General features: G+C 40.1%; 1 protein-coding gene across 1 annotated transcript in view; it reads right to left on the bottom strand.

Moving 5' to 3' along the window:
- Positions 1-18708, bottom strand: part of TGFBI (transforming growth factor beta induced) — a 225671-nt gene that overhangs the window by 29863 nt on the left and 177100 nt on the right. Inside the window, exons 11-12 of the mRNA XM_086931518.1 lie at positions 13229-13365; positions 7592-7722 (exon numbers count right to left, since the gene is read on the bottom strand). Coding sequence (XP_086787644.1) covers positions 7592-7722; positions 13229-13365 — 268 coding nt within the window. The remainder of the gene's footprint in view (positions 1-7591; positions 7723-13228; positions 13366-18708) is intronic.

Raw genomic sequence — 18708 nt, 5'->3', positions numbered from 1 at the left:
CCTCTGACTTTCCACACGTATTGCACATCACACCGCTCATGTACATTTTTTCCTGTTGCTGTCAACCATTCTGTTGTCATTTTTGGATCTTTCTCATCATTAGATTTAATTTCTTTATGAATGTCCCACTTTCGTGATATGTTGGATCTAAGATCGAACTGGGGAAAATCAATCTATTGTCCAAGGATGTGTTTGGGAGATGCCTAGACATGACTTTCAAAGGGTGGCTCTGGTTGAGAACTATTGATAATTTTCAGTGTTGAGTATTTACGTGGCTCAGGCAGATGAGACACCCCACTCTCTTCATATGGACCGAGTTCTGAGTGAGCTGAAGCATTCATTTAAATTCAGGAACTCACTGCCCATGTTTGTGATGGGCAGGGTTTCCTTACTAGAAAGGTATTTTTATTGTGCGGACCACGTATCCAGCAGGGATCTATGTTCACATTTGTACAACATCAATGTACTCTCTTGGACGAGGCCCTGGTCTCACTGGTATGTTGTGGTATGTGCAGCAGAGTGTGACTTGAGACTTAGACACTGCCCTGGAAAAGGAGAGGCTCCGGTCATCCAGACAAACAACTGTATCATCACAACTTCAGCATGCAGCAAAATGGCTTTCAGAAGGGGACCACTGGACACATGTCTCTGGAAGAGGGCAGATAGTAGAGATCCAAGCTCAGAACTAGTTTTGATGGGTAAGACTATTCTCGCTAGTGCTCCATATGTCATCCGGGAATTTGGGTGGTGATGATGTGCCCCCTCCTTTGCAAGGGACATGCAACTGTTATATGTTTCTCTGTTTAGGAATATTGCTGTAAGGTGTGAGGAGAGAAGGGTGTCCAATAGTTGGGGATCTATATGCATGTGGTAAGTGGTGTTACCTTTGGATAGGATAGGATAGGGTTAATAGTGCAGACAGTATATAAGTCATTTCCAGAAGCCCCAGAAATTATGCAGACCATGAAAATTCTATTTACCCTAGGACAATGTAGAATGTGGGTGAAAATTGCCCTAATTAACATTACATGTTGTTTCAACCAACTACCAGTTTTATGCACTTTGATTCACGTTTTACACTGAGGTTGCATCATTTGACAACAATCCACTGGGAGAGTTGATTTTCTGTCAAAAAAGAGCATTAGGAACTGAGCTCATGCTAACATTAAACAGTGTTTCTACTGTCCTCCATCTCTCTTCAATGTCACAATATATCACTGGATTACTACTGCCGAGTCCTGTTCTAAATAAAGTGTGTCTAGTGTTTACTTGAGTGAGCAAAAATAGTTCTGAGAGAATTTTCTCATTGTGCTGAATCAAGGACGGGTCTCACCGTCCTAGGCTTATGCTAAAAGAATGCATCAGCTTAACTATACAGACAAAACTGTGAGAATGATTGAATTTTGTATTTTTTAGCTATTATCAACTTAGAGCAGTCAACTAGCTTGTGAAACGTTTTTTCGTATCTCCAGATTTTGCACTAAAGTTAGCACTTTAGGTTCCGCAGAGAACTTTATAAATTTCTGCAGTACTGAAAATAACAGCATCACTTTATGCAGCTTTGCGGATGTGAATAGGATTCATTCTATTAATCAGTCTTGGAAATTCTGGACTAAAACTGCTTCATGCTGAACTCTGTTAAATAATTTTATCATGATTATGTTATTGCAATTACACATTTGTACTTTATACTGATAATCACAATTTGCCTTTTTATGTTTCTAGTACATAATCAATGAGAAACATTTAGTTTAGATTTGCACATTTTTTTGCATTTTAATGGACTTGATTGCATAAATAAAGGAAAATAAAACAGTCAACATTAATCAAGTATATTATGTAAACAATGATGGTCTTGTTAAAAGTAGATGTCTACAGACATTCATGACCATTGCACTCTTCTGCTGAATGCTTAGCTCTTAGACACTCATGAGTTGCAGCACATTTTGCAGGTCTTTTAATATCATGCACATGATTGGACATTGGTGAAGTTGTTCATTCACTTTCCATTGAGCTCTGGTTGTGGTGGAATCTTAGCTTATTAGTGATGTTTTTAAACATGATGATTATTTATTTGTAATGATTTGCAAACAACTACAAACCTTTGACCCCTGTTGCTGTGACGAAGTGTGTGGTGCTTCGCCACCGGTTCTAGTTTGGCCCCCTGGGGTGGGCCAGGGCCCGCCAGCTGTCCCTGAGAAGAGTAAAATACAGGAGAGGGCCTTCACGCCCCCTCCTCCGCAAATGAGAAGGGGCTCAGGACCCCATCCCTGGACCCCAGGTTAGAAATAACTGAGGGTGCACTATTGCGCTCCCTGGCAAGGTGAAGAAGGGGCCCTGGAACCCCATTGCCGGGCCCTGTGAAGTAAACTGTCCGAGGGAGCACCATCGTACTCCCCTGCTGAGGGGGAGGAGGAACCATTCCTGAACCCCAATTCCAGGACTAGGAGAGGAGAGAGTGCTGCTGCAGTCCCCAAAGTGGTGCCTATCCTGCTCTCTGTGCCCAAATCTGGGGAAAGCGGGAAGGCCAGACCACAAGTGCACGTCTGCCCACAGGAGTGGGCAGATTAGAGTGTTGTTGCCAGCTCCAGCGGCAGCATGTCGGAGTTTTGCTTGCATCGGTAGCCAGCAAGGACAGCCGGTAGTGGGCTCCTAAGCCTGCCCCCCCACATTGCAAGTGCATGTGTGGTGCCTGGATGGGACTGGGCGCTCAGACGAAACAGGATCCACAGCTCAAGGCAGCATAATCAAAAAGAGAAACCGAAGGAAAAGAGAGGCAGAAGAGCCGCTGCTACAAAATTCACCAAATTCTCCGGAGCACCCCATATTACCCTGCTGGGCTTGACTGCTGGTTTTTGTTCCCTCACTTGTGAGGACCTCAGGAGAATGCAGTCTTCACCAAATATATGCAGAAGTACAGGGGGAGCTGCGGGAGCAGGGTAGACTTGCCCTCCGACACAGAACTGTAATGTTCTCACCCTACGTGTAGAGTGACTCAAGAATGATAGCCCCTTAATAGTTTTGGTGGGATTCCAAGTGCTCTCCAAGCTGGAACTTTTGTTTACAGTGGTGCGTGATTCTCCCGCTAGGGCTGAAGACTATGGCTACAGTTTTGGTGGCCTGAAATGATGTACCATGAGTTTTTATATTGCCAAACACCCTCTAGGGGTGAAAGGCTGCAATTACATGTGTAGAGATTATAGGATTGGTGTCATTTAGGGACTAAGTTTAAAATGCATTGTTGTGTGTTGGAAGTATTTCAGATTATGCTGCAAGCACATTCAAGGTGAATGACTATATTTGCATACTATGGTAATTATAAATGTGATGAAAGGTCATTATTCATGATGCCAGTTCTGATGATTCCCCAGATGTCCCAGTCATGCTAGACATTCCCACATGCAATGCTTTATTTAAATAATGAGACTGACAGTCACTTATCATCAAAGTTTGCCTACTTTATTGCCAGTATTCAGGTCTCTCAGTCATGGTTACATGTAATACCTGCATTTGTTCCTATAATGAAATGCTTGTTAAAATAATGAGGTGGACAGGCACGTGCTTTGGTGCTAGTATTAAGTACTCTTACTCCAAGTTATATTCAAGTCTTGGCATTTAGGGACCACATAATGTTTAGACATATGAGTTGTGGTACTAAACCCCCGTAGGAAGGAGTAAGAGTGTTTAAGCAATGTCATCAAGAAGTATTTCCATTAGCATATGTATATTTGTAAATTGCTGCATAGTATTGAGTGGTGTGTGTGCAATAAATGTACTTTTCCTTTTTCAGAAGAAAAAGCACAGGCTGGACAATCATTTTTTGAGTGTCATTATTGTGTGTCTCTGAATGGTGGTTATGAGCGCCTATGTTCTCCCTTGAGTAGACCTTGTACCACTCTGCAACGGTATCCTATGAGGGTCAAGCACTACAATGGGGAGTTTGGTTCCCAGTGGAGGACAAATTTAGACAATTACTAGTACAGGTCGCACAACTAATGACTTATTATCTAACAATGTATAAGTATACTATTCTCATCTCCATTACTATATATCTTAATATTATATATCGATAAGGTTAATGTTAAAGTGACGTTATAGTTAAGTATGGTAATAAGCTCACTAAAAAACCCTGAAATTCACTGAAGAAGACAAGGGTTAAAGTGACCATATAGTTGGTGTTGAATTTAGATTAAAAACTAACGTTTAAAACAAAAATTTACTATAACGTGCCCACCACCATGCACTGATAATGTCCTCATAAATTACATCACTCATGGCATGGTAAATGACATCATTGATTATATCACTGATGACATTTCAAATTACTTTGATAAGAAGCCAACAGCACTGGGTATCTGCTGGTGGAGAATAAAAATGTATCAATCCGCTTTGGATTAAAGTCAACATTTGAGATAAAATACTTTCCAAGTAAATGATATTCAAATTAACAATGCTACAATGAAGAGGCCTAGCAGTCCCATGATGTATTACTGTTCATCGATCAGTCTAATGCAATGTAAAATTAGTTTTACGCAGTTATAAAAAATTAAAGTAACTTAAAGATCTGAGCAGAAATTCATAAACAAAAACATTTGCCAGTGAGAAAGAAATTGCTTCAGTTTAATTTTTTTAATCATCAGACTAATACCATTTAACTCATGAAGGAACATTTGAAAGAGCGATGTTCATAGACGCTGCAATTAAATTATCCTTACTTTCCCTTAAAGTGAGAATATAGCTTGAGGTAATTGGTGCAAATAAAACTCCGAAACCAGATGGGATGTTCCCAACTTCCTAAGGTGCTAAGTGCATTTTTGGCCAGATCCCATCACACTTTCTGAAACGTAATCACCTGGTGAGTATGGAAGGGAAAACTGTTGCCAATACATTAAAAGGGAACAAAGTCAAGTACATTTGACATCTGTTTAAGGAAAAACCACGGAGCCGATTCATTAAGGAATCCCATACATCGCATACGGCTACTCCATTACTATGAATCAGCATAAACCTACTGCTATGACCAAAATAAAACTATTAAATAGTTATGTGATGGTATATAAAATGCATATGTAGTATATGCATTGATGTTATATTTGTGAACTTTTCACTTTATTTTGATACATAACTGTACAAAATGCTTCTTTATCGTTCAAAGTAGGTGGGATTTTAGAACATCTGTGGAATGATATGTTAGGGTTGAAATGTGTGCAACAGAAAAAGAAAGTTAATAGTTGCACAATTTGTATATGATGAGAGGTGTTTCATGACATTTCTAAAGATTCATATTGAGCCTAATTTATTTCAATTTTGTCATGAGTAAAGTATTATATGAAAACCATTGGTGTCATTTTTGCTCACCAACTGCTGAGTCTTAAGGGGGGAATGGGGGGTAAGCCCTGATCCAGTAGTATTTTAACACTCGATTAAGGGGTTGAAAACCTGGCATGGCCTGGCCTGAAAGCTTTTCCGATCAAGCACTGATTGTTGCACATTCCATCTCTACAGCCGTTTGCACAAAATGTTGCCTGTGGATTGAGAGAGTGTTTTGTTTCGATGTCTAAAATGTTCTGCAGATTTCTCTTTTAAAAGTGACTACATTTAACTCCATGGATTTGAAGTGAGCTTTGCTGCTAGTTCCTTGAATTTATCATAGTGTGACCCTGCCATCTAAACTCTTAGTTGTGCATCATGAATGCAACACCACGAGGGGAACATATTTCTGAACTTCATGTGTGGCAACTAAATATACACTTAGCACCCATTCCCTGTCCTGGTAATCATATGGTTCTTACTTCCGCAATGATTTTTCTGTTATTCTTACTGGCCTCTGGCCTGCATACCTTCTCTCAGCACTCACTGCAGAATGAATGTCCCACTCTGTGCACTGCACTTTGTCAATCATGCTGTGACAAGGCTCAAGTTCCTCTAATAGTCACACACCGCATCAACCACAGTCCCACACATAGGTTACACCAACCAAAACCCTTCCGGTCCATATACTCATACCCCGAAAAACCTCCTAGGGCATGTGCATTTCTTGCGAGAAATGCGCATGCGCAGTTTTCACAAGGATTACCGAAAGGGAGAGGAAGGGGAGAACTGCAGCCCGGTGACGCAGCAGTACAAAGATAACTGGTTTTAAATGTATTTTTAATTAATGTTTACTTGTTAATAGTGGGAGTGGAGGCGGGGGCTGCCCAACTCCGCTCCTCTGCGGAGTGTGCAGAGATTTGCCTGCTCTGCGTTCTCCGCGGAGAAGGCAAATCTCTCCGCCCGAGGTTACATAGAATCCTAGTTGAAGCTCCCACTAGGTTCCAGGGCACTTTATGTAATATGGTACAAAAGGGGGTGGTGATGGACGGAGCATCTGAATCAATCAAACACTCACACCCAGTCAAAAGATCTGGGTTTAATCCATCACCGTTCTTTAGCCCACTCTGCCACCCCAGTTCAGACATGGCTATATGCAAATCAGTCTGTCCTCAGAAGCTTGTTTCCGGTCCAGGGAAGACATGGCTTGGCGTTTCGGGCAGGACTGTTCCCATGAGGCACAGGGTCAGACTGATTTGCATATAGCCATGTCTGAACTGGGGTGGCAGAGTGGGCTAAAGAACGGTGATGGATTAAACCCAGATCTTTTGACTGGGTGTGAGTGTTTGATTGATTCAGATGCTCCGTCCATCATCGCCCCCTTTTGTACCACTTTATGTAATATGGCCTCAGTTATTTATACTGCTTGCAGGCCTACAACAATGTTAGTTTCACCTATTGTTTTTATCCATCTGAAAAAAGACTCACTGGTGACTAACATTGAACAGTTGAGAATGATTTTTATCCTCTCACTTGTAAATGTGGATTGTTTCCAAATTTTTAAATGCTAAAATATGAGTTCACCTGTACATGTTTTGACAGTAATGAGTAATTATTACCATAGGGGAACCACATTTGTTAGGCATGAAATAATCAACTTAGCATTTATTGATCATGATGTCGGATTGCGGGTTTGTAATTTTTGACGCATATTGTTTTCTGTGTTCTTTAATGTTTGCTGTACATTCTGAAACAAACCTTGTTTATGGATACATTGATATTAAATTGTATCTTTGTTGGAGAATTTGCTGAAAATGCTAAACTATAAATTAAAATATCAAATTAGTCATGTTCGGTTTGTTCATGAACACAAGCACTATATATCTTTATTGCCATCATAAGTGATATTTTATAGGCTGCATCTTGATTTGGCAGCCACAGCTTTACATAATTGCGCCTCACTTAAGGGTATATGAAAAGTCCCTATCATACCACAAGGGTCCTCGAGGTAGGAGCAGTTACGGGGCCAAAATGAGTATTACTGTTTCTAAATTAAGCAAACAGTGAATTCAAGAGCAGAGAAAATAAAGGCCCAATCTGCAAATTTAGAATTACATTTTTAGGAAAGCAAATAGTCATTTAAACAGCAGAGAACATAAATATCCAAATGATCCGTATTACTATTTCATTTTACTGCATTTTCAAAATGTCACCCTACAGAACCTGAGATGTTTCTATGAAAAGAGATATTGCTTTAACACAATTCCAGCAGTGTGCTTACCCATAAGTTTATTCCGTTCTTCTTGTGGGAGGGATTGGAAAGCCTCATTTGTTGGTGCAAAGACCGTGAAAGAGCTTTCTCTGTTCAATGTTTCTGTAAGCCCTGCAGATTGGATGGCAGCCACCAGCATACTGCAACAGCAAGATATTATTTCATCAATACTCAGTAGGGATTACCTCAAAGAGTCTGGGCTTCTTGCAAACGTTCAGTGGATGTTGTGCCTTATCTGAGGAGACATCCACTCAAACTCAATCCAGCTAATTTATCAATTAACACAAAATCCCAATAGTAGTGTCACAAATGTGTAAACTATTGTTAGTTTATTTATGAGTCATATGTCAAGTAAATTCAAAGTCATAGGACATTAATGAAAAACTAGCTAACCACTTTACTATATGCAAATGAATTACAGAAATTGGCTTAATACTCCAGTTGACATTATAGGAGTCCAATAGGCTTTATTCACATATCACAAGAGTGTTTTGCCTACCTGGACCAGTTTCTTGAATTCCAATATTTGTCAGTGAGGCCTGTATTAGCTTCCCAAATCTCACTATTTGCGAAGTTAATCTATACACCAATGCAGTCATGCAAGTGTCATAAAGGATGACAATATGTAGGTATGTATAATAGCATGTGTCAAAAATGTACTTCTTTTAAAATGTATGCATGTGTGCGATGTTTGAATAGTGGAAATTAGCTGAAAGGCAGCAGGCAATTATCATAATCAAAATTCCTTTATTTTGAAATATTTTTTTTGCATATAAAGTACATAAATATATAAATTTTCAATCATATAAATTGTTATAATTACACATTATAGTTTAAAAAGTTACATTTGAATATGTCCAGCATAAAATATGTTAAGATAACACACAGATCCATTTAAAAGATTCATGATATAATAATTCATTACATCTGTCTGGATTCTATAGGAATCCGTAGGATAACTGTAAATTTGGGTTCTCCTACTCTTCATGTCAGACCACAAGAATGACGCCAGGGACTAACACACGAAAGGATCAACAAACATTTGTATTAAATACAGAGCTACCCAACATTGCCTAAAATCATAGCTGCGTAGAAGAGGTAAAATAAATATTTATTTTTGTGCTTCATAGAATCTACAAAAAAATATATTTAAGTCTGTTTGTGAAAATGGTATGTCGCACGGACATATGGACAGATCTTCTAAGGAGTGCATATTACTCAGATAGCCCAGCATCAACAGAATGCAATTTAGGTGAAATCTCACTAAGATGAAACAAAGCTGGGGATTCGATACTATGGATAGATATAACTGAAAATCCTGTTGATTGGGAGGGGACCTCACAGAGGTTTTAATGAGGTTTCTTTCTCTTCTCTCTCCTGCTGCTCCCAATAGGAACGTGCCCTTGACTTTGGCCTTGGAGAACATCCTACAACTATGTGGGTTCTCGTTGAACTCTAATAACCCCAGCACCCTCAATGAATCTTTTACATATTGTAACCACCCGATTTTGTCTACATGGTTCAATTTTAAACAATCACTCACAATGCTCTGGTTCAATTTTACTCTGTCTCTCTCTAAATCGAGTGCCAGAACATAATTGGCCCTAAACTAATCATATGAGAAAGTAAAGGAGCCCACATTTCATTGTGACAGTTGAAATTTGCACCTTTTTTAAAAAAACATCCTCTACACACTGCAGGAGGTCTATATTTACCATTCCCCACACTCCTGCGCATAAGTGGCCACTAATATTGCTTTCGAAATATAAACATTCTTAATTTCCGGTAGTGGTTTGGCCCCGTGTTTATTGATGAAGCTAAAAATGGCCCTTATGCTTCTTTATAGTAACAACCATACTATTCAGAGGAAGGTTTCCATCAAAAGGGATTCCCAAATAGGGGAATGCATTCACCACTTCCAGCCTGCATGTAGCTATGTGGAATGCGGGTAATTTATTTGGCCTGCCGCACCACAGTATGTATAATTTTGCTTCATTTACTCTGAAATCCATCGTGTTCACAAAGTGAGTGTATGCAGTGCCTTCCCTGTTCTGACGATTAACACCACATTGCCTGCGTATATAAGTAGTGACAAGAGAGCCAATTTTATATAGGGAGCATCAGGGGTTGATCCAATAAATGCTGCCTCAATAAATGAGTCATTGGATGGCTATCTGGGTACTAAAAGGGGAAGTGGAGTGGTAAACGGTATTGCTATCTAGTGTTCTCCTGGCTGATGGAATCCTAGCTGTGGGTGGGCTGATAACCACCTGAGATGGTGAGCCTGTCAGTCAGATAGGCAGGGGTGCCTCTCATGATGGATTTGTTGATGGCGACTCTGAATTTAAAGATAATGCGTACTTGCAAGAGAAGCAATCAAATTTTCATTAAGTTAAGGTGGGTTGTATTTATTTAGGCCATTGATATGGCATGCTTTATTTTGTAGAAATGTCTTAAAGAAAGCTTATGTGGAGGCTTTGAGGTCATGCAGTAAGGCATTTGGTTTCTGGGAGGAATGGCCTCATTTTTTTGTAGCAGAGAGAGGTGGTTGCTAGCCTCTCTAACATGGGTCACAAGCTCTAACCAGCAAGTCGAGGCTGATTTCAATGTTTAAAAGAGCCAATAATGTAGCGTCCAGTTGCTTAGTATGTGTTTGATTATAAACCAACATCAAACAAGGCTTACTATCTATGCTGAAAATGTTTCAGTAATAAACTCACATTCTAATATCTTTATGAGAATATCTTTGATTAAGTACAATTGCACATCATATAAAGAAATATTAGTAAAAACCCCATAGTTATTGGGATTTTGAAACTTAAAAGAAAGCATTTTGATGTGGACCAATGGCAAATCAATTTTGGAGTTACAACAGTTCAACTTTTTTAATAGCTGGTTAGAAAATGTATCCAAAAGGAGATCGTGGGAACTTTTCTTTTGACCACTCACATGATAAACTTGTGTTTCCTTCTATTCCATCATCATAGTTGTTCTCCTGAGAAGAGCAAACAGCTAACTAAACCAGGGAGAACATATGCTCCTTCAGCAACCATATGTCATGGATCTTCGATGTAACATGAGTACAATAAAGTGGTGGTAACAGAGCAGTTTTCATGCAGGATGTTTAGCGTTCGAGTTTGAAGGCCAGTGTTAAATGTTCATGAGAGATTTCACTTATGACTACCAGCATACTTCTTTAACCAAATGTCCAGGTGGTGCATCCAACTACTGAGGACTTTCTGCAAAGATGATTTATTAGGGTATTTAATCATCTCATGAAGGGCAGCAACAGCTGTCAGTCCCAAAAATAGGCTGGCAATACATTCCACAACCCAGTGGATTGGCACATACAGGACAAGAACCTTGCACAACTGACCTCAAATAGTGGTAGTCTGGTAGAGTTTTCATACTAGACATGAAGAAGCAGTTGGTATTAAAAGGTTTTATAATGTTTATAATGTTCTGAAGGTATATTAGAACAGATCCATTGAAGGGTTTATGTCTTAATAGTGATTCTTAAACTATCTTGTTCATTCACCAGAAACCTGGGGAGCCTTCTATGCTTTTGTGTGCTTTATTTTGAGGATTGTTGTTAACCAAATGCACTATGGTATTTGCAGTATGTGTATGTGCCAATGTATTATTGGTTTGAACTACCAGTTCATTAAAGTCATCAATTGTTAAATCAAAGTTAGCCCTTGCTTCATGACTGGGACCTTTTCCTAAAGTGTTGAGATTTTAATTTGTAGAAGTAGGATATCCTTATTCAAAGAGGCTAACATTATGCTGCTCTATCCAGGAACATTGTGAGATTATAGATGTGTTCAGGAGTTTTCATCTTCCCTATAGGGGTGAAGAGGTACTTAGATAAATCTATGGGATAAGCATTTGGGATTGTCATCTGACAGTGGCATGAAGGAAACAAATTTGGATCCTGGGAGGACCAATTCTGCCTTCAATCCTTTGGATGGTAATAATGTTATTACAGTGAGTAATAATAACAACTGATATTTACAAACACTATATAATAACTTTCTAATTTGTATTAATATTATTATTATTAATATTATTATCATCATCATTATTATTACCATTGCTATGATTATTTTTTATTATTATTATTGTTATTTTTATTATTATTATTATTATTATTATTATTGCTATTATTATTATTCATCTTCTTTGCCATTGTCACTAAGGTGTTTGCCCATGGAGTTTCTGCACTGTGTAGGCTCTGTGAATTAAAGTCAAGAGCAGATTTTCATTATCAGGTTCATTTAAGCTCAACTAGCTAAATTCTAAAAACATTGTTAAAAGCTTTTGTTTATAAACCTCTCAAGAGTTTTTGGCACATATGGGCCCATTAAGTGCCCATAAAACGCCCTAAATCCCTGGCCACTCCCTCACTTGACAAAAAATCAAAAGCTAAGTCCACGGTTTGTGACACTGTTATGATGTTATCCAGTTCAGTAACACAGAGTGGAAACATCACTGTGAAATTGATATGCTGGACTGTCAGATGTTTCTCACTGTAGGTGGACTGCCACTGATCCTTTAGTGAAATGATGGACAAAGTGTACTGGTGGGTGACCTCAGTCACATGAATATGTTGTCTAATAAGGGTCCTGACCCCCCGCTTAACCTATAAATTATTAGTTCCTCTAGAGTAATTTATGCTGAAGGCTATAGTTGTCTGATGGACTCTCTTCATGGTTGCTCAGGGATGACCTCAGATTCGCCCTCCCTCCCCATCAAAGTTTGTTTCACTGTGCACAGACAGGCACAATTACTTAAGCAATTCTGAAAATCAGTAAAGTCACTCATTAAGGTAAAGAGTTACTGCAAAGATTAGTTCCTGAGCTATAATTTTCAAATTTTGGTGGGGACTAGTAAATCGTTCCTCCATTTAAAGTTGATAAAATGAGTTGCATTGCATTGGAATATATATTAGTTTACTACTGTAGCAATCACTATATAAATCTCTAAATTACTGACAATAAAATAATGGTATTCTTATTAACAATGTTAATTTTTTCAAATCTCTTCATTTATGGCATTATGCTACGAAGAGATTGAATAAAGCATTGATAACAACAATGTACTCTTTGAAGTTTATGTAATATTTGTTTTCAATACTGTTGGCATTTTGTTAAAAGAAGTAACATTATGAAGTCACATAAACTCAAAGTATTCACTGTATTTCACAGTATTTCAATCAGTTTGACTTATGAAATCTATTGATGTACCTCTTTCATGCTGTGAATTCTTTATTCTTTTAATTGTGCAATCAGATATGTTAATAATAATAATAATAATGTGATTTATAGAGCGCGAACAGCTACCTCACAAGGAGGTGTCCCGGCGCTGTAAGAACGTACCACAGAGGTCCAGGGGCAGGAGTGGGAGACCTAGCGAGGCTGGGAGAAGAGCCACGTCTTTAGCAGCTTCTTAAAGCAGGGTTCAGAAGGGGCCTGCTGGATTGCTTGAGGTAGGGAGTTCCATAGCGCAGAAACATTTGCTTCAACAGTCCTTAAGTCCTCCAACAGTCTTTAAGTAAATACATGGAAATTGTGCAATAACAAAGGTGACTCTTTCTTCCCACAATAAGGGCTACTCAAAAGTATGCATACTTGTACTGTACTGTACCTGAAACGATTATCTGCTTTCAGAACATCCATGACATTTCCCATTGGAGGGGTCAACACCTTGTCCACGGTAAACAAAGTTCCGAATCGTCCTCTTTTGTCATGGGCAGCAATGCAGGCATTTTCAATACACAGAGACTGCAACAAAAATGATTAAAAATGAGATTGATGTAATAAGGAATATTTAAGTTTGCACCAGGTACTGCCAGCGGAGCACATGGTTGTTGGTTTTATTTTCACATGAGCTATGTGACCATAAGTGCCAGACTGCTTACATGCAGGCTATCCAGTAGTTATCGGGAAATGGATATTTCTTTTGGGATTGGCCTTTTTTCTGAATTGCAGGATCACTGTCATATCAAGCATGCTGTGGACGTGCTGCAAGCAGGAAAAATGCCCCATCCCTCCAGGTGTATGATTCACTTCACAGATTTGGATCACTTTGTTAAAAATTTACCAAATTTAAGGCATGGGGTTGAATTGTGTACCCTGATTTTTCTTCTCACCTTACGGAAAGTGAATTAGACAACACACCGGGAGCCAGAGGTGATGGCCCTCATTTCTGATACAGTTAAACCTGCTTTGGCATCTAACTACCACATGGAAGGTTATTTTTCTCAATATTACATCATATCTTCATCTTCATCTTTTCGACTACCTGGCAGTATTTTCCTATTGACATTTATTTAATGTAGTATTCGACTAGGCTCATGGTTGATGCATGCTGCTGTTTAGAGAACCTTGGTAAAGGTATTGTTTAGCATTGATGTTTTACAACAATGACCATTTCCTCCTCTTAAATGAACAGCTAGACATCCTGTCCTCTCCTTCTTTAACTAAGGCTTTTAAAACATTCATTGTTCTCTATGTTCTGATGTCCCCAGTACTACTTCAATGAGTGTTTTACTATATTTCCCATCTTATCATATTGCTTGCTTAATTTTCTTGTACCACAAATGTAAAAATGAGACACTTGCTAAGAGTGACAAAGAACCTGGTTTAGAGTTTGGCATTATGTCCTATGGCACTTGTAATATGGTGGACAGGATATCAGTCATTTTTGTAACAGAATTATCCAATCAGACAAACATTAAATCAGGCCCAAAGTTTGGTAGGGCAGCAAGGGGCCCAGGGTTTGAATGGGATATATAACAAGTAAATTCTGCCAGATGAGTTACCTTTTATAAGAGACCTTGAGTCCATTACTAGATAAATGCATGGTTCTAGAGTCATATCAGCAAGGAACAGCAAAGAACGTATTCTGGGAGCCTAATCTCCCTTGGGTAAAGAGGCAGCAGAATGGAAAGGCTACTAAAGTGGATGAGACAAAAGGTCTCCTAAAAACTCCTGGGCCTGGACAATAGTTCATTAAGGGAGATTGAGTGGTCTTGGAGAGCTGAACAGTTTAGGTGGAAGACTTTGGAGAAGGCGTCTTACAATTATCTCATAGAGCAACACTTGTCGGTGTCTGGAATTCTGAATGTAACTTTTTTTATTTACATGTATCACTAATGCACAGATTATGAAGGAATTGAATGTGGTAGAAATAAGTATGATATTAAACACTTTAACACACGGCGGCGCGCGGTGCTGATGACGAACTGAGCTCGTCATGGCCACGCCCGCTCAATGGAACGCCCTGCACAGCGGGGTAATTATCCCCACGTGGGCGTTCCGCGGAGGCCATGACGAGCTGAGCTCGTCACCAGCACACGGCCACCATGCTGCATGATGAGCTGAGCTCGTCATCAGCTTGCAAGGTGTTTAATGATTCAGCAGCTTTTTCTATTGCACATTTTGGTCAATGGTAAGATTAGATCAATTAATCATCTTGGCACTCTTGGTTTGGGTACATGCCTAGTATTATTGCCTGGTTTTCATGATTTTTCTAAGAATATGGAGTATACGTTTTGGCAAATATGATGGGTAGCCCTGCATTTGGGATTGTTTAAAAAAATGTAATTACATTTTTCCTGATAAAATGCTTCATTTAGCTGTGGCCTGACATCAGATCCTATTTTCGGGGGATGTTCCCGGTTAATTCACTTTTTTAAAACATGTGCTGGGTCCACAGTCTTGAATTCAAGACAGCAGAATGGGGCAGTAGTGTAATGCAAAATGAAGTGGGTGCACTCCAGCATTTGATGAGGGGCCTTTGAGTCTCCCATATGTCAGAGGGATTCATTGGTATTAGGCTCAGTGGGGGTCCCCTAAAGTGTTTCGGGCACCCCTGCACCACAGGAAGTGGAGGGGGCCTGCGTAATGGGATGGGTATCAATATCAGTAGGACCAGACATCAACTAAAGTCCACAATCTTCCAGTCTAAGTTACAAAGCATTCTCGGCATTAAATTGGCTCAAAGTTCAGATAACCTCCCACCACATTCGAAAGTATCTATGGGATAACAAAAGTAGGCACAAGCATAGTTTTGTGAAAGTTGTTATTTAATATAGCTACTCTTTTCCATCTCTGAGCAATGTCAGACAATATCCAGGAAGATACTTCAGGACCATCTCCTGCATCAGCATCTGCTGATGCTGAATTCCATCATCAGCTGAGAAGAAGCTGAATGCAGGAGAGTCACTGTGTGAAATTGGGTTACTGGTAGAGAGGGGTGAAACCTTACTCAAGCAGCAACCATCATTCTGGTGAAACACAAGCAAAACCCAAATTAACCAGTCAGGCTTAACTTAAAGGCAATGTGTAAAGTTATTATGCAGCACATTAGACAGTTATAAAGTAAAAACAAAAAAGCACAAGAAAAATCCCACCTGAATTAAAAAAATAGAGCAAAAGGTAATAAATGATTTGAGACCAAAACGGCAAAAACCCAATCAGTAGAAGCGGATATGCAATTTCAAAGACTTAAGGTAAGTATAGCACCTAAAAGACCAAAGTGCCACTCGTGGTTGTTTGGTTGTGCGATACTGGGTGAAAGTCACAAGTTCAGGCCGACTGTGATGGAACGTGGGATGGATACAGGGACCAGGTAAGTCACTGAAAGAGTTACCTTCAAATGTCCAATGTGAAGAGTTCCATTTGCTGTGGGAGGGGCCGTGTGGAGCAGGGAGAGCGTCACGGATGTCCGTCGAGGTAGCACACAGAGCAGACCAGATGTTGTGGATAGTAGTCCCTGTAGAATGAACATCTGGTTGGGTGTCACGAATGATTGATGCTGGATATTTGCATTGGGGATCATTGTGGACTGTCTATGTTGCAGTGTATAGTGCAGCTTTCACTTTGTAAGGTGTTGCTTGTGGTTGCTGTAGCACGAAGAGTTATGTTCACTGGAACTTTGCATTGGCGGACAGCGCGGAAGGCAAGATCTTGGCATGAACAGACTCATTCACTGGTTTAAGAGCCAGAAACATCAGGACTTCTCCTTTTCTTGGGGACGGAGGTCAACTGATGCCACACCAAAGGCCTATGACCTGAGGGCCACCTCTGAGTCTCTGTTGCTCATAACAGGAGGTCAGGGACTCACTACAACAGAGGCTATCAGGGCTCAGGCAGGTCCAGTTGCATGTCCAGTTGCAAGCCCAGGCAGCAGGTCAACTGGGCAGTTGTAGGGAGGCCTCCAGAGCTTGTTATGTCCCTGTATCTCAGAACAGGTAGTCAGTCAGCTGATCATTGGAGTAACTTCAGCCTGAGATGAAGGGTGCAGGTCCAGTCTTACTTCTCAGCAAGCAGTGCAGCAGGAAGGTGGGCAGCAGAGTAGCATGGCAGCAGATTAGCAGGGCAGCAGAGTAGCAGGGCAGCAGAGTAGTCATCCTTCCACCTACCGAGTAGCACAGCAGTCCTTCTTCTGTGGTATCCACATGTCCAGAGGTGTACTGAAGAGCTGAGTATGAGGGTCCACTATTTATCCTTGGTATTACCCTTGAAATAGGAGAATAATCTAGAAGGTCCCCCCCCAAAGGTGCTTGTAATTCCCTGCTTCCCATTGGCCCCTGTTTGTCTAGGAATACAAAAGGCTAGTGCCAAAACCTTTGTGAGTATGCTCAGGAAGATCCTTTGTGATGTGCAAATGTGGTAGGTGACAGCTCTGCTCTCCTATCAATCCAGAGATGGCTCATCGTGCCAACCCCTTTTCCCCCTTTGCCTCAATGTCTGGGAGCAATACACAAAGACCAACTGCCAGGTACATGTAGTCATGTGACCCAGGATACAGGCTGTAGGCATTAAATGGTTGGGGCAAGAAAATATCAACTTTCTAAATGTGTTTTTTTCAGAATTGTTCCCAATTGAAAATTCCCACTTATTAAATGTAATAAGGCAGCCCAATGTTATCCTTTGGGAGAGGTAGGCCTCGCAGTAGTGAAAAAACAATTTAGGACTTTTTCAAAACCAGGACTTGTTAAAAGCACATGTCCATCTTTTAAAAGCACTGCATCCTGCCTTGGCTGCTAAGGGCCTACATTAGAGTAAATTATATGTGTTAAAAGGGAAGATTTGGGCCTCTCAAAAAGTTTATTTTGACAGGTAGTAATGGCTGGCTGATTAAAAATACACACACAGGTTGTAATGGCAGGCCTGAAATATATTTAAAAGGCTACTTAAGTGGGTGACACAATCAATGATGCAGGCCCACTATTAGCATGTAATGTACAGGCCCTCAGTACATGTATTGCCACTTTACTAGGGACTTAAAAGTGAAATAAATGTGCCAATTTTCACGTACGCGAATTTCAACATATCTAATGGAGGGAGCACAAGCATTCTAGCACTGGTTATCAGTGGTAAAGTGTGCTGAGTCCTAAAAGACAACACAAACAGGTTCAGAAAACAGGAGGGTGAAGACAATCGGTTTGGGGATGACACTGCAGAAAGGGCCAAATCCAAAAGTCACCTTCAAGATTTGTGAGCAGATACTGAGCATGGGGCAGAGAAACCTTACTCCTACAGCACTACAGCTAAGACAAGAAACATCAACAAAAAGCAAGTGAGGGAGTAGTTGAGATGCCAATGGGAGAGATCTACTACTGAAGCAGAGAGCATTGAAACGATGCCCAAATTTCTTGCAAAGTGGCTGCAGCGAGTAGAGCAGAAAAACAATCTGCACTGAAAATCTTCACACTGTATGTACTGCATGAAGTGCAAGACCAATGTATATTGCATAGAACAGAACCCAAGAATTGGGAAAGAAAAGATTTTTTTTTTAAACAGCATGAAAGGGAAACCAGTTCATCAGTGGCTGTTTCCACAATAATTATAAAAGAATAGTATTAAAAAAACAAAAAAATGTAAAAACCCCAATGAATTTTTTGCAGAACCAACAACAAAAGTCTGTCAAATTAATACTTAGGCACGGCAAAACTGCCTGTCATGCATTGGGCACAGGACCTTGCCGATTGACAGACCCTGCGGCCAATCACCACTGCCCAGAAAAGGTGAGTACAGTAGCAGATGGCTGCATGTCACAGTTTGAACATCTCGTGCAGTTTGGACACATGCTCCGGCCAAAGACCTGACCCTGTCTCT

This window comes from Lissotriton vulgaris, chromosome 7 (assembly GCF_964263255.1).
Source record: "Lissotriton vulgaris chromosome 7, aLisVul1.2, whole genome shotgun sequence".
Lineage (NCBI taxonomy): Eukaryota > Metazoa > Chordata > Amphibia > Caudata > Salamandridae > Lissotriton > Lissotriton vulgaris.
The sequence above is the reverse complement of the archived record's forward strand: the minus strand, read 5'-3'. Positions and strand labels throughout refer to the sequence as shown.